The sequence below is a fragment of the Lissotriton vulgaris genome, chromosome 8 (assembly GCF_964263255.1).
Source record: "Lissotriton vulgaris chromosome 8, aLisVul1.2, whole genome shotgun sequence".
Classification (NCBI taxonomy): domain Eukaryota; kingdom Metazoa; phylum Chordata; class Amphibia; order Caudata; family Salamandridae; genus Lissotriton; species Lissotriton vulgaris.
In genome coordinates this window covers 1,185,280,473-1,185,297,039 of record NC_141696.1, presented here as the reverse complement: position 1 = coordinate 1,185,297,039, position 16,567 = coordinate 1,185,280,473, and the positions used below count along the sequence as shown (strand labels likewise).

Below are 16,567 nucleotides of genomic sequence, written 5' to 3'. Positions count from 1 at the left end.
CCTCCATGTGGCAGGATGGGTGCATTATTCCTGATACTTTGTGTGACCCATTAATGCAGTTTTATAATAACCCAGGTTAGGCACTGCAAATGAGAAAAAGATGACAGTTGTTTATCACCATACGGGGGATGCTGACTGGAATGACAAAAAAAGTACAAACTAGATATGCCAAGATGTAGCATCGATTCCCCTTTTAGGGAATGCATAATTTGGTATTTGTCATCTCCTATCTGTCATATGACTAGCATCCATGTGATACTGCCGCGAGTGAGCTGCAGGGAGGACTACACGATTCAGAGTGCTTTGCAAAGTGGTAGCTTGGAGATGCGTGAGATGTGAGAACCAAAGGGAAGGTTGGTTGTGTTTGAGTTAATGATTTACATTTGACCAAACCTAATTGACATGGGACCCAAGGTGTAGAGGAAGTGCACACCTACCTAGTGAGATGCAGGATTCCTTGGTGATCACCTCTTGTACACGAGGCACAGTGGGAAGAGGGCCTTTAGAGATGCTGTGGAACTAATGTCCAAATGATGGACGGATGACTGACCCAGCAGATCCCATAGGTTTGCCAGCCTGTTGCAGTAACCATGGACATATTGATCTATATTGTTTCACACAGGTTTACACACATAAGTTGGCAGTTCACTGGGCCTGGAGCAGCTGAGTGGCTGAATGATACACCTGTTACATATGTATGTAGCCGGACAGATATGCAATTTCGTTTCTGAGATCCGTTGAGACTCATGCAGATGGTGATGACAACCAGATATGGTTGCTGGTGTCTGTATGTGCAAATGTAAACTTTTGAACAGTTCAGGGGCGGCCATGGTTCTACGGTGAGCATGTAAAGCGATCTTAACGACAGGATTTGCAAAGAGTGCGTTGGAGGTTTCTATCAGGTGTACTGTTTTTGCAGGCCTCTGACAGCCCCCATTGGGATGATCAGGAGAAGCGCTAACATTTCATCGCAAGTGTGCCTGTGTTGGCACCAGGCAGCACAGAGTGCGCCAGCGCTAAGAGCCAGCAGAAATGCACCATATGGCACCTTTCAGATGTCTCCCTTCAGCAATTTTGCTTGCTGCCCTTAAATTTGGAAGTCTACCCCCAAATCTCTCCAAAGGTTTCTGCGGCTGATGGAAAGCTGAAGTCATCAGGTGAGCGTATGCTGAGACCAACGTTAGAGGAGTTGTTCCTCCATCTTGAAGCTCCCAGAAGGATTATCATTTTCATTCTGCCTCCGGGGGAAACAGAGTGAGGAGCTGGCATGAGTTGTTTTAGGGCAGGCAGGACCTTGGCTGGTGATAGAGAAGACCCCCCTTTGGAGGACCATGAAAGTGACCCCTTCTGTAAAGACAGTCTGAGCCTTTGCTGACCTAGCAGCAGGGCACTCTCCCACTTGGCTTCTAAGCCAGATTTGACAGGTCATCCAATTCCCGACATGCAATCTTGACCAGGCCCATTGTGGAGAAGAGAAGTGTGAGAGAAAACTGGACTTAATGACTTCTGGCCAAGACATAAGTCTGTGACACGATGCTGGTCACCATTACTATGGCTACAAACCTTGGTGGAGGAATTAGGTCGCAATTTATCAATGTGACCTACCTGCTTCCACTTTCAATATTGACCCTTTTGAGCATCAGGGTTTAGACTTTAGTGGTCTTGTGGGGGTTTGACCTCACACCAGCTCACACAATTCTGTAACATCACAATGCTGGCTGTCTACCATCCAAAAGAAAGCGCAGGGCTCTTCTGGGTGTTTGTAGCCAGGGAGAGAAAGGAGGGAAAAGGCTGAAACTCAGATGTGAGAGTTAGCCACGAGATAGCCACAAGGGCATGAATGAATGTAGAGATAATTTATGATTCCTCTATGACTGAGTTAAGATTGTACGTGTGTCTATCTATTTTGGATAGCTGAGTGGTGTGCACATGGTATAAATAAACATCTGAGAATTGCCCCAGTCGGCGATGCAGCGAGCGCAAGGTCAATTGTTTTATTTATTTATTTACTTACTTAACTCCGGTCTGCCGTATGTAAGAGGCCACTAGCCCCCACCCTGCCCCATCCCTGCCCCACCCCTGCCTCACCGCCCCACAGCACTCATTCTGCGAGCCGCCGCTGCCTTTAGACATGGTTATGTTATGTTATGTTATGTTTCGTTCAGAGTAATATGTATCATCCTTCCCATAATCTCTTGCAATTAAGATTCGACGATAATGCAGTATTATCCAAATTTAGGAGCCCATTAGGATCGCGGACGGACATGCATCCGTCCGCGACCCCAGAGTAGGAGGGAACCTCCACATGGCATGCGGAGTTCCCTCCTGTGCAATTAGGATGTGACCGCCACCCTGGCGGTCACATCCTGCTGCACCGCGCGGTGCCTGCCGCTTTCTGCATACAAATGCAGGGGGGTACCATAGGTACCCCCCATGTGCACCCCCCACCCCCCCCTTCACCTAGGGGGCCCGCAACGGGCCCCCGCAGTGAAGTTACACATGCTTTTCCACAGCGGAAAAGCCGCCGCGGAAAAGCATGTATCTGAGCCCATCCTAATCTGGCTGACGGTGTCTGAGAGACACTGTCACCATATTAGTGTTTTTCCACCGCGGTTGTAAGCCAGCCGTGGCGGAAAAGCTGCGGACGGAAACCAGGACCCACCAGCCATCCTAATGTGGCAGTGGGTCTTTGGTGGGACCGCTGCGGATTTTCCGCATCCTCTGGGCCGGCGGTGGCTTCCGCCGGCCCAGAGGATGCGGAAAATCCGCAATCCTAATAAGCCCCTAACAGCCATATTCATGAAGTGAAATTGCGCCCGCAATCGCTGAGAGAAAGCAATTGCGGGCGCAATTGACGAAATCGGCATTCAACATAAATACAGCGACATCGCTAACACATAATAGTGAAATCGCAAGTAAAATCGCAGAATCCCGGTAGCCTATCATTTGCGAATCGGAAATTGCGACAAACCACGGATTCTGTGAAAAAAATTGCGATTTCGCTAAATAATCGCTATCGGCATTCATTAAAAATCGCTAATAGCGAAAAACCCAAAAATCGCTGTTTGCGCGGCGCAAATTAAGGAGAACTCAAACAAGGTGGTAACCATAAAAGCCATGAACAAATCACATTTGAAAAACTGTTGGCCAATCAGCAACAGGTTCAGGCCTGACCAATCACACATTAGGACATCCAGCAACAGCATGTGGAGTGCCACAATGCCAGGAATGTACATGGTGGTGAGGCGTCGAAGGCTGCAGCGAGCAGCACAGAGGAGACGCAGGATCCAGGACAGAATTTTCCTCCAGCGGGTCACCTTGCTGGGCCAAACCAGAGAGCAGATATATGCAAAATATAGGCTGAATGGGGAAATGATAATGCAGCTAATACAGGACCTTGACCCCCTGATGCAGCACCCAACAAGCCGTACCAATGCGGTGCCTACACATGTGCAGGTATTGTGTAGCCTGCACCTCCTGGCCTCCGGGAGTTTCCAGGGGATAGTAACGGCTGCTGGGGGGATATCCCAGCCCACCATGTCACGCTGCCTCCACACTTTCATTGACGCCATGCTCACCCAGCTACAGCGTCACATCAAATTTCCCACGAGCCAACAGGAATTGGACTTGACAAAGCTACAATTCTACAATGTTGCCCATTTTCCCCATGTACTTGGATGTATATTTATTTATTTTATTTTAATCATTTATATAGCGCAGCTGATACCTTGCAGGCTTCCTGGCGCTGGGGAATAGATTGTACCCACGTCGCCATCTGCCCACCAGCTGTCACAGAGTATATGTTCCGCAATAGAAAGTCTTACCACTCCCTGAACATACAGATGGTGTGCAATGCTAAGTCATACATCACTGACATTGTGGCCCAGTACCCAGGGAGTACCCATGACTCCTTCATATTCCGGCACAGCGGCCTCCACTCACGACTGGTCAGGGGAGAGTTCGGTGAAGGACACCTGCTTGGTAAGTGCACTTTGTCAACAATGTCACATTGCTATGTAGTAACTGCGCAGCACAGCCACTCACCATCTGCTCCTCTCATTCAGGTGACAGTGGCTACGCCCTCCGTGAATACCTCCTGACCCATTACTTCAACCCTGCCACACCCCAGCAGCGCTGTTACAACGCTGCACACATACGGACAAGGAATTGCATAGAAAGGACATTTGGCCTGCTCAAGAGCAGGTTCCGCATACTGCACAAGACAGGTGGGGCCATGTATTACAGTCCAGCAGTGTGTTGCCGCATTGTGGCTGTCTGCGCAATACTACATAACATGGCAACCAAGCGCCGGATACCTGTCGACATCTCTGGCAGTGAATCTGAAGGGGACGACCGCCCACCTCCACATGTACGTCATGCCCGCGGAGAAGATCCTGCGGAAGGACACAGGCGCCGCAACCACATCACTACTAACTGTTTCTAGTGCACACATACCACTATCACAACACTGCACCCATGCATGACGGATAAAATAATGACATGAGTGTGTATGAAGTATGACCTTTCATCTTTAATGTTACGTCACATTAAATTGGCCTTCAAAAAAAATAATTGTCTGATGGGGAGTGTATTACTCCATACCTCCCCATGCTGGGGTAGGGGGTTTGCAGGACTTGACTGCATGGCCACCCTCATGTTCTTACAGTCCTCAACGATGCTGGCGACGAGACGCCCCAAGTCGTCTCTCCGCATTGTCAGGGACGTTGTTGGCCCTACTCCCTGATGTTGGGCGGCTGCTGCGGCGAAGTTGAGGCAATGGTGGTAGGGAGGCACTGCTATTCGTCGACGCAGCCTCACTTGCGTCGTCACCACCCTCTGCATCATCCCGGCCAGTGGCCTGTCTGCCAAGCACAGCTGCAGTGAGTAGGTCGAGGGACCTGGCCACATCCTGGCAACACTGCACCATTTGTGCCTGCATAGCGAGTGACCGACGTGCCAGCTGAGATGTGGCGTGGCCGACAACATGGTTAGACCTAGTGTAGGCCGATAGGCGGGCCAGAAGTTGTCGGTGGCGTCTACGGGTCATGTCCTGCTGTGAGATAAGCAGCTGGTTGTTCTGTCTCACAGCTGCTGTCATCTGGGCAAGATGTTGCCATTAGCCTGCATCTGCGCAAGCATTGCTGCCATGTGGCGTGCCTGCGTGCGATGCACCGCCAGCATGCGGCGTTCAATGACCAGGCCTGGGTCTGGTGTGTCTAGTGCCCTGCCGCTGCCTGCTGGGCCCTGGCGCTGCTGGCGCCTCTGTGCGATGGTCTGTGCCCTGCCAGCTGGTGTGTGCCTCGTCTGCCTCCCATGCGCTGGTGGTGGAGGCTGTACCACTGCTGTGGCGGCACGGGGTGTTGGTGCTGTCGTTGGTGCTGGCTGCACTGCAGTGGAAGCAGGGGTGGCCCTGTCGGCACGGGGTGTTGGTGCTGTCGCTGGTGCTGGCTGCACTGCAGTGGAAGCAGGGGTGGCCCTGTCGGCACGGGGTGTTGGTGCTGTCGCTGGTGCTGGCTGCACTGCAGTGGAAGCAGGGGTGGCCCTGTCGGCACAGGGTGTTGGTGCTGTCGCTGGTGCTGGCTGCACTGCAGTGGAAGCAGGGGTGGCCCTGTCGGCACGGGGTGTTGGTGCTGTGAGTGGTGCTGGCTGCAATGCTGCTTGATGTGATGTTCCAGGTTGTTGGGAGGACTGTCCCTCACCCTCTGTGTCCTCCGGGCTCTCTGCAATGTGCAGCGCATCACTATCGGTGCTGCCCTGATCCCCTGCACCTGTAATGTGAAAGGGTGGATGATTAATGTTATGTGTATTGCACAGGAAAATTTCACACATGCACGCAGCCTTGCTTTCCCTGACTGGGTTTTGTTTAGACTTAGCAATGAGTGCTCTGGCACTGTTGGGCAGACTGCGGGCTCATGATTACACTACAAGTACCACAATGCAATGGGGCTTTTTTGGTGTGCTTGGTCAGCATATTTGGAGATGTCATGGTGCTAGTTCAGGACGTATGGGCATTGTTAGGGGACTGGGTCGCAGTCGCATGGCACTTACCTTGACTTTGTTGTTGGCCGGGTCGTGAGGAGTCCAGCTGAACGACCCCCACGCAGGCTGCTGGCGCTATGGTCTCCTCAATCATGTCCTCCAAGGGGGTGTTAGGTGTGGCTTGTGCTTCCCCTCCACCGGTGCCCAGTTGGTCCCCAAGCCGCAAAGCAATCCGCTCCTTCGAACGTCCTCGCAGGTCATACCAGCGCTTCTTTATGTCGTCGATGGAGCGCTGGGTGACACCGACGGAATTGACCTGGGCGCGGATGCGCTGCCAAATCCTGCGCTTCTCGGGCTCTGGCACCCTCCGAGAGTCTTTGCCAAACAGCTTCCCATAGTCATTGCACACCCCCTCAATGACATACTCCAATTCAGCCTCTGAAAATTTCAATTTTCTTTTCCTCTCCTGCCCACTGCTCCCTGCTGCTGCTTCCTGGGGCATCTTACTGCACTTTTCTTCAGGCTGGGGTGCTGCAGGGTCTTGCTTTAGGAGCTCCAAACTTCAATGCTGCCACTCCCTGGCTCTGTGTTCGGTTTGTGGGTGTGGTGAGCCTACTTCCTGGTTGTGATGTCATCAGTGGGCTCGAAATGCGCCTTCCCGTTTTTGCGATCTCGCTGTTAGCGAGATCGCTAATTGCGATATCGCTATTTGCGATATCGCTATTTCGGCATGGGAAATAGCTGAAACTGCGATTATTTGGCGATTGCGGCTACATCGCAATCGCCAATTGCGATCGAATGCGAATCGAAATTTTTCCGCGCTTTCTATCATGAATGCCATTTTGCGATTCTCAAATAGCGATATGCAATTTTTCGCTATTTGCTAATCGCAAAATGGTAGCTTCATGAATCTGGCAGTAAGTATTTTATTATCAGAATAACAAGACTTTAGATCTGTTTTTTAAAATTGAAAGTGATTACAGACGTTGTTGGCAAGGCCTTGTATCCACGAGTATTGTTTGGCTATGTAACATGGTGGAAGGCCTTATGTGACATGCTTGTTATGTTTTGTAAGTGTTAAAAATGCAAATAAAAATAATTTATATTAAAAAAAAATGAAAGTGATTACTACTGAAATTAAAGGCAGAACAGAGTCCAATTGAAGGCTCCAGGGATCAAAACGCATTAGGAAGGCCAGTGGGAAGGCCTGACTTAGTTGTACAAGCTCTTTGTTGGATTGTGATCCCTGTAAATTGTTGTTTAACTTGTTTGGATTTACTAAGAGACAACACACAAACAAGCACCCATATGCATGCAGACAATACACAGGTGGGTGTGCATGCGCACAAATACACACACACACACACACAGCACACACATCATAAGACAACATGCACACTGGCATTTGCAAACACAGATGCTTTTGTGATCGAAGCAGAGGTTGATTCATGGATATGTGGGTGGATTCAAGAATGAATAGATGGTTGGATGGCTGTGCGTTTATATGATGATGGGAGTGTGGATAGATGGCCTTAGGTGAATGCATAGCTCGACATATAGTGTGGGTAAGTGGATGAATGCCAGGTTGTAGGCTGAGTGATGAACGTTTTGGTGTGGGTGGAAGGACATGTGCTTAGCTAAGGATAGGGATAGGCGGATGAAGTAAGTAGATGTAACAGTAGGAGTAAGAAGGAATAATACTAGGAGAGAGTACAAACACATTCGGAAAACATCCAATGAATATCCTGTGATATGAATGCCACTGACAGTAAAGCCAATGACTGAATGGGGCTCACCTAGACCCTGTTCTATGCAGGCTAATGGTGGTTGAACCAGAATACGACTGATACTTCAGAGAAATGGCTGAAACGTGTTGGCCTGAATCCCCTTTGTGTATATCTGTCTATAATTATGTATTCATTTCAAGAGATCTTGAGAAAAGGAAATGAGAGGAAAAAGAGTTTGTATTTCTTAATGGCATATACCATGTACATTCTCAATAGAGTGAAAACTATCACAATTGTAGAAACATATTGTACCAATGTGTTTACTGTTTTTATTTATATATGTATATTTTTATGGCTTGTTTTGTTTTTATTGAACTCAGATAGTTTTGTAATATTTTTATGTTTTTTAACTATGCACTTTTATTGCCTTTGGCGAAATAAAGACTATGATTATATGAATCAAATATCTTAAACTCTATGCAACAGGCTTTTGACATACTTACACAGAGAGGGAATCAAAAGAGTTTAAAGGAGACCGCATTATAACTGAAGAGTAAATATTTAAATAAGGATCCTTAACATTCGTCTTACAGTCTCTGTCCACAGTGTAATCACTATTCCACACCTTCTTCTACCCAAGACCACAGGTCAATCTAGATAAGAAAATCTTCACACAGCTGATATCTTGCTCATCCAGTCAAAACCATTGCTGTCTGATGATGTCTCTCCTTGGACTTTGGAAGCAGCTTGCATTTGGGACTGACCAGGTGCCTAGAGAGCAGATTGAAGAGATCCTAGAAAGGCATGGCTAGACTGCTTCCCTCAATAGGTCGGTTTGAAGCCTTCACCTGAGCCGGGCTCAGCACTGATTTATTTACAAATAGAATAAGGTTTCCTAATTCAAGAAGACGGTGGAGCAATAATACTATTCTTTCACAAAGCTCTGCACAAAGATATCCTTTGGTTTTTTTTATGGATTGTCATCCATGGATGTTCATGGCATCATCATGTCCCTCATCCAGAGTGGTTGTATATCTGGATGGGTTCTGCCTACCTGAGTGAGCTCCTAAAATATATGTATTGTTTCATAGTTTTATATAGCGCGATCTTGACCCGAAGGTATCAGAGCGCTTTACATGAGCACCAGTTCGTTACCCAAGGACACGTAGGTACAGGGATATTAAGTGATTTGCCCAGAATCACAGATGTTGAGAGTCATTGCCGAGACTTGAACCCGGCTTCCCAGTTTAGAGATCGACTACCCTAGCCATTAGGCTACATACTTTCCCTCTTAGGAACCAGTTGTCGGAATAAATGATCTTGGGTTTACCCCATTAGGTTCTCTACTCAGGAGTTACCCTGGGATGGTTACAATGAGACTCACTGTACCCTGGGGTGTTAGGCGCTTGTTCCCGCTCCAACGTCAGCCTTCATTTGCATTGAAGGTCTTCCGATGTGTGTAAGCCACAGGGGGATCCCTATCAATTTTGTCTGAATCCAGCTATAATTCACAACTTGCAATGAATAACAAAGGCCAAACTCATGCACACATACATAAGTTCCTTCTTTGGGGAGCCAAGTTCATTGTCTGTAGATACGCAATTAATAGTACATTGTTAATTACACCATATTTAGATGAAAAGCACGTCATGCTAGCGGGACACACTCAGGTGACAACACTCTTGGGGTAGGCACTGGAAACACCTGTGATATACAAAACACAAAGGATAACAAAAAGTGAGAGAGAAAGAGTGGATAGTTCATAATTATACGCTCCGCTGTGAATCTAGGCCATATACATTTTCAAACATCCCTGACAGATTTATTTTTGCCCCATAGAGTGCGTGGTTGGACCGATTCTGTTGTAACCCTCTGTATGTACAAACGAGAAAGATGCTAGGGTAATTATTAAAAAGAACGATCGCCCCTCTAGTGCTGTAACAGTGGTTTTAGATCATAAAGGGAAAAAATATGCCCCCTGGGTTGAAGTAGGAATTGGGCTCCCTCCCGCCCCCCCCCCCCCCACACACGCACACACACTTATTTAATCAAGAATCAAGGTCTGCTCCAGGACCTACAGATGCTGTCCCTGTCTGATGGTGAAATGAGGGAAGCATCTGTGCTTTTGAGTATTGTGAATTTCGAGCGTTCAATGCTGACTGGCATGAGGACATTGCAGTGTGCGTAACATGTGACATCATGCATACCATGTGTGACGCATTTGTAGTAGCGTTCTATCCAAGCATTGTTTGTGTGGTGGGCCTCCTTGTTGTGTCCATGATTTGGGTTATTTTCTATGAAGCACCTAAGTGTGTGGTTTCTATAAGCCTCTTGTAGCCTGATCAGTGATTCTTCAAGAGAACAAAAAAGGGAGCCCGAGCCTGAAGCAGTAAAAATACTCTTAAACATTGCACTTGGACTACTGAGCCCTGGTATTATTAGATTCCTAAAACGTGGTACCGAACTCCAACTAAGGAAAGTATGGAAAACTAGTTAAAGTGTAAACAGGTGTAAAAAAATATGTCTGATCTCCAGACTGCTCAAAGTTTATAGCAAGGGAGGTAAAACGTGGTGTCAAAATCGCTATACTCCAGGTTTTCTCAAAGTGTATTAATAGTTGGGTTGCCTTCAAGTTTTGTGATGAAATGACACGTCACAGTAAAATGTATGCTGCTATTTCACTTAACACAATGTTCTGTGGCATTCGTATTGTAGCTCTGTCACATCTTTGTCTACTAGATATAGTTTTATGTGGGGGTGGAGACACCTATCCATACGTCATTTAAAATAAATATCATATGGTTTGAATTATTGTGTGATTCAACTTTTATTAAGGCGACCACAGAATATTGTGATTGGGTCTGACAATGTGGGGCTTGAGTCTCTATACCCTTCTCTGTTTTCTTTCCAACAGAATCTTGGACACCACTTTAAGTGACCCAAATATCTAAGTTTTTCTATGATCACTCAGAATAGGTCTTTATCCGTGTGTAAGGCGTCTATGTAGTGGTTAGTCATTCTTGTGGTGCTCTTTTTGCATCTAACATTACTTTGTTGCTTGCAGATGCGTGTCCTCAACTTCCTGCAGGCCATTCCAATGTATCTTAGGTCTCATGGAGAGGTATTCATATAGATTATGTGGGTGGAGTTGCCATTAGTGTGTTTCTTCAAGTTCCATGTGAAGTCAGAAGTGAGAATTAGGATCCTAGTACATTTGAGCAAACGCTGTATGACCCACAAATAGAATGGACCACAACCGGTATCATGGCCAGCAGAGTTCTCATCAGTGTGTCAGGTTCTTGGCTTTTTGGTCTGGTGAGTTCTTCAACGTCCTGGATATCTATGCCCCTTTTTTGACAAACTTAAGTCTGTATTCAGAATTTGCCTATTTTGTAAATAATTTTCTTGATCTGATTTGAAATGGTGTTCTGTGTAGTAATAGTAACATCGACAGAGTCTTTCCGGCATTTGATATCTGCATAACACAATACCCTGAAACACAGGTGGGTGTTGGTGGTTTAGTATTAAAGGGCAATGCATTGCCAAGAATCAAGGGGCAGATCTACTAAGATTTTGGGTCAGGTTTGGGTGACTTTTCTGGTGGAGCCCGATGCAAAATCATTTTTGTTACTTACTAAGCCATGCAAAGGTACTTTGCATGACTCTCCGTGGTTTAGTAAATACAAAGTAGCAGAGCATAGCACTGCCTAGTGTTACCTTGCGTTGGGTAGGCGTAGCATGGGTGGAGCATGGGTGTTCCCATGCATCCACCCATGGACTTTGGCGCATTCCCAGATTTACAAAAACTTGTAGACCTGAAAATGCATCAACACTTTTTGCTTTCCCCATTAAGGAGATACATCCCTATTTCTGTTTTCGCTGCGGTATTTCCTTTTTCAGCATGTGCTGCTTTTTGCAGCACACATAGAGAGAGGAAAATGCCGCTTAGGATTTTGTTTGTGTGGGAAAGTGTCTCTTCCTGCACAAAAACAATCCTGCTTGTAATGCAGACACCCTTGCACCACGTTGCAAGTGTGCCAGTGTTGGCGCTAGGCAGCACACAGTGCATTTACACCTCAAAGCTGAGAAGTCTAGCTTTAGGAATGGGATTACAAAAGGCAACCTGTTGCGTTCACTTGGTCGCGTCATTGTTCTAGTGCAACTTCTGGTCAGCAGAGAGTACAAGCAGAAATGACCATTCTGCCATCAATGTAACATGTACTACTGAAGAATGTGTTACTCTGCAAAGTTCTGAAATCCCACAAATAGCAACTTTGACATTTGACATTGTTTGGAGTAATTGTTCTTGATTTGCTACATGTTTTAAAGCAACATGGATCACTAGTTTCAAGTATCGTTAAACCTCATGTATTGACACTATGGTTTGTGTTCATTCAAAGCAAGTTGGTTAAAATGTAATAAATAGATGCACCTTGTCACAGCTAAGGCACCACCGTGCTCATTGAGTGCAAAGAAGAAACAGCTATCTCACAGGGAAATTTTCTATAAAACCCGAAAGAAACTATGAGCCGGATTTAGAGTTTGGCAGATGGTCACAAATATGACGGAAATCCTGTGTGCCTTATTACAAATGCCACGTGTGGTGAAGGACTGGGTTCTTTTGGACCCAGCGGTGCCAGGGCACAACACCTGAAACCTTCGTGGGTAACCTGCTCCGGCGTACAAGTCACAGAGACACGGGACACTTCCTTCGGCGTCAAAGATTCAAGGTTTATTTGCTGCAGGGAACACAGAAGTCACAGGAAGTACATCGAGTGTAGTTCGGGGAGACTGCTTCAAATTGGTTCTGTGGATCGCTCCTTTTATACAGTTTTTACCCATAGGATAACATGATACACAAAAGTTTACAACCCGGTTCCCACATTTAGCTCCAGAGGGGTCGCTTTGGTCACTTTGAAACACACAAGGTCCGGAACATAAGTGCGGAAACATTTGGCGGTTCCCAACTGTAAAAACCCATCTTCCCACCATTAGCAAATTCCAATCAGCAGTAAAACAGATCGAGAATAGGAACGAAGACAGGTGCAGAGGAAGACGGAGACAGTGGGGAGATCGGAAAGGGTGTAAAAGGGGAGGTATCGAGAAACACGAGATACAGGCATCAAAGGGACGTGCCTAATGAGATGCACGGCTTGAGACAATAAGCCCGTGCGGCAAGATGAGCCTCGAGCGGCGCCACCTGCCTTACAGCAGCAACCCCCTCGTCATAAAGACACTTACAAAGAACATGTGTCTTCCGCAAATATCTTGGGAGTCCCAGGGTCGCGAAGCGGACAGCGTCCGTTCGCTGACTACTTGAGGGCAAGAGACAAAATGGATGCCGTATCTAAGATGGAACCCGTGGGTACAGATGAAAAACCCACATAACAAACGAACGGTTTAAGTTAGCACAGCGAAACTGCGCACACTTACTAAACTCGTCATTTGCGGTTCGTAGATACCAGACTCGACCATATTCGTGCGAGTCGGAAACACCACTTACAATTGTCACGGAACCTCAGTGGTGAAGGTTGATGGGGTATCCATCATGATTGTGAGTGGGTAGGTATTCACCAAAACTGTAACTCGGGCCCTAAATGTCTAGCACCTGTAACCCAAGGCACCCTGCTTAAGTCTTTGTCTAAAAATCAGTGTTTAAGATCCTTGTTACTTATTCTGCTCAGATTGTTCTGCATGATTTACAAGTGTGTTTTCCCTCCACAGGTGGAACTGCATGCGTATTGGTCGGGCAACCTTTTGACACAGCCAAGGTGAAGATGCAGACTTTCCCCACCATGTACAAAGGACTTACAGAATGCTTTGTCAAGACATACACTCAGTTGGGGTTTAGAGGCTTTTACAAAGGAACAGCCCCAGCACTTCTGGCTAACATTGCTGAAAACTCTGTGCTGTTCATGAGTTACGGATTTTGCCAGAAGGTTGTAAGAACGGCTCTTGGATTAAACAAAAATGCAATGTTAAGGTAAGTGTATGTGTGCATCTGTGTGTGTCTGTGCACAAACCCACAAATATACTTCAAAATGCTTGTAATTTGCCCTATTACTTTAACACATCCTTAAGGAAGAGGACGGTATCCACGTAGGGCCAGCATAGTGCGGTGCAATGCAACTTTGTGAAACTTTGCACCAGAGATTGGAAAAGCACCCAATCTCATGACATACCTAAATATAAAACATGCTTTGTGGGCATCTATGGGGTTCTCTGACACCCCATTTAGTCTCCGTGTCTATAAATTGTTTGCTTCATGTAGGAAGTTATGGGCCTCATTTATAAAAAGTGACGCATCGCTGCGTGAAAACAGCGATGCGTCATTTTTCATTGCGCCCTCCTTGCGACACCAATGATGAGTCATATTTACAGTATGACGCATCATTGCGCAAGGAGTTACAGATACGTCAGTATTTCTGACGTATCTGTATGGCGCAAAAGTGACGCATTGCTGGAGTGTGACACAAAAGTGACGCAACTCCAGCAATGTGTCCTTTCACATGGGGCATGCCCCATGTGAAAGAGCCTGCGTCAATCTTACGCCTGCTGTGAGGCAGGCGTAAGAAATTGATGCATTTGCGTCCTAGAAGTGGTGCAGTGAAATCTTATAGATTTCACTGCGTCACTTCCATGACCCTTCCTTGCGTCAGAATTCCCCCCTGCATACATTATACCTAGCGCAGGTATAATGTAGCGCAGGGGTTTACAAAGTGACGCATTTACCTACATGCGTCACTTTGTAAATATGATGCAACAAGGCACATTTTTGGGCTGCTGGTGCGTCACAAAAAATGACGCACCGGCGGCGTAAAAGTGACGCGCGGCCTCATAAATGAGGCCCTGGATCTTTTGGTAAAGAAAGTCCTGCATGTGGCCAATATTAGATCAATGGTGTAGGCAGGGCAAAAGTCTTCACAGTGACAGGCAATAAATCTCCTGAAGAAAGTGGAAATGTGGCATTGGACAGAAGGCATTCATCTTGACAAGGCTTACTATTGGTGTGAGGGCTGGTCATTATCAACACATGGAGGATTACCAGGTGGAACATTCTGTTTTTATGGCAGTGGGTTTTCAGAGTTCACCAGCACTGTGGTGGAGTTCACTATCACCCCAGCATGGCAGAGCTCCACCTGCAGGTGGATGTGTGGTCTACATGACTGTTGTTGCCGGTGAATTTACAGCGGATATCCCTGCAATGATAAATGCTGCTGGTGTAACTGTTAGCCGTATGCGCTGGCAATGGATACGTAACTTGAATGTAGATGTACATTGTTAGTAGTGCTCATATTTCTCATCCCCTGGACATTCAATTGGATTTCATATTACCTTTTACTATTGCTTCCATATTCTTTCCCCAGCAGAGGATAATCTATCGGTCCACCAATATCATGGCATATTTCCTACTCTTTATATGAAGCATTCACTGCAACCTTTCTGATAGATTTACCTCTGACTGTTGCCAGTAGCTCCAGTAGAATTGTTGAGGTTTGCAGAGCTGAATTTTCTCTGTTTGCCTTAGTAGTAGATCAGCAGTCTTGCTGTTTGTAGCAGAAGTTGTAATGACTGCTATTTTTCTCTTATTCGGGTGTATCAGCTAGTTACAGAGTCATTACTCATCACAGTCGCTTCCCAGAAGGCCTAGAAACACCACACTTTTAGAATACCTGTCTGAGAAAGAAATAATACTAATAACTAAAGATACTACAGATCATAGCTCCGAAGGTACGTATAGCAACGTCTCCCGACGAATCAGCAACGTCTCCAACACACCTAAGTACGAATCAGCAATGTCTTCCGACGAATCAACGCGCATCTGCACGAGCAACGCACCTAAGTATGAATCAGAATCAGCAACGTCTCCCGACGATCAATGCGCATCTGCACAAGCAACACCTTCCGGTGAAAATAAGTACATACCTCTTACACTATGTTGGGTTGGTCTACCAGCAATTTGGATATTCCTGCTTAGGACCCGATTTCCATTCCGTATCTACAATTACCCATTAGAGGGGAAATAGCCCATCCCTCTGTAAGTACTTGGTGAAAAAAAAGGGGCCCGACCTTCTTTCACAAAGAATACAAACAAATTATATGCTCTGGGGTCTCTTTATTACATGATAACAAAATGACAAGGAAGAAGAAATAACTAAATATCACAGGCAATCATCAGCACATACCTATACATAGAACCTGAAAATAAAGGTATAGTTAGGTAAAATCAGACATACATGGAAGATCTCACCATATTAATAGGCATCTATAATCTGAAGAAGGGTCCGACTCTCTGTCCCTCTCTGGTTGGGTCAGGACTCTCTGTTCCACAAAACACTCCTGCACGTCTGCACCGTGATGTTTCACCAGACCGCCCAAACCGCCAGACACACATCTCACCCTCACTTGGGCCCGCTTTGGCTAATATATAATGTAGCCCTCTCTCAAAGCTTCTAGAAGATACCGCCTACCGTTCTCATGAAATTCCTGTACCACCTCGTACCAAGCACATAATAGCAGCTGGCCAAGCGTTTGTTATGGCTCCAGCGCGAAGAGAGCACATTCTACCGATAAGAACCGGTACTTGCCGGTTCACTGCTAGCGAACAACACATGGAAACTAAAACATTGCTTTTTACCTAAAGAGGCTCAGCAAGATGGTGTCAGATAAGAACATGGCATCGCTCGAGCATAGGCCTTTAGGCCTGAAAAAGAGCAAAAGTAGTATATAAGAAGGCATAAGATTATGTCGAAGTAAGCAAGCAAGCCCTGCCAAAAGGTGAGGTAAAAGTCGGAAACAAGAAGAACATCATACGTGTTCGAGTGACAGCAGCACATACTGAGATGGTGGTGGGCAACGGT

The 16,567-nt window shown here is 46.4% G+C and overlaps 1 protein-coding gene across 2 annotated transcripts in view; it reads left to right on the top strand.

Annotated features, from left to right (window-relative positions):
- The window catches only part of LOC147698474 (mitochondrial ornithine transporter 1-like), a 192,302-nt gene that overhangs the window by 83,612 nt on the left and 92,123 nt on the right, over nucleotides 1–16,567 (top strand). For both annotated transcript variants that reach the window (XR_015299340.1, XM_086935054.1), the window contains exon 3: nucleotides 13,431–13,689. Coding sequence is in view for 1 of the 2 variants with exons in the window: in XM_086935054.1 (XP_086791180.1) it covers nucleotides 13,431–13,689 (259 nt within the window). In the remaining variant the exon portion in view is untranslated. The remainder of the gene's footprint in view (nucleotides 1–13,430; nucleotides 13,690–16,567) is intronic.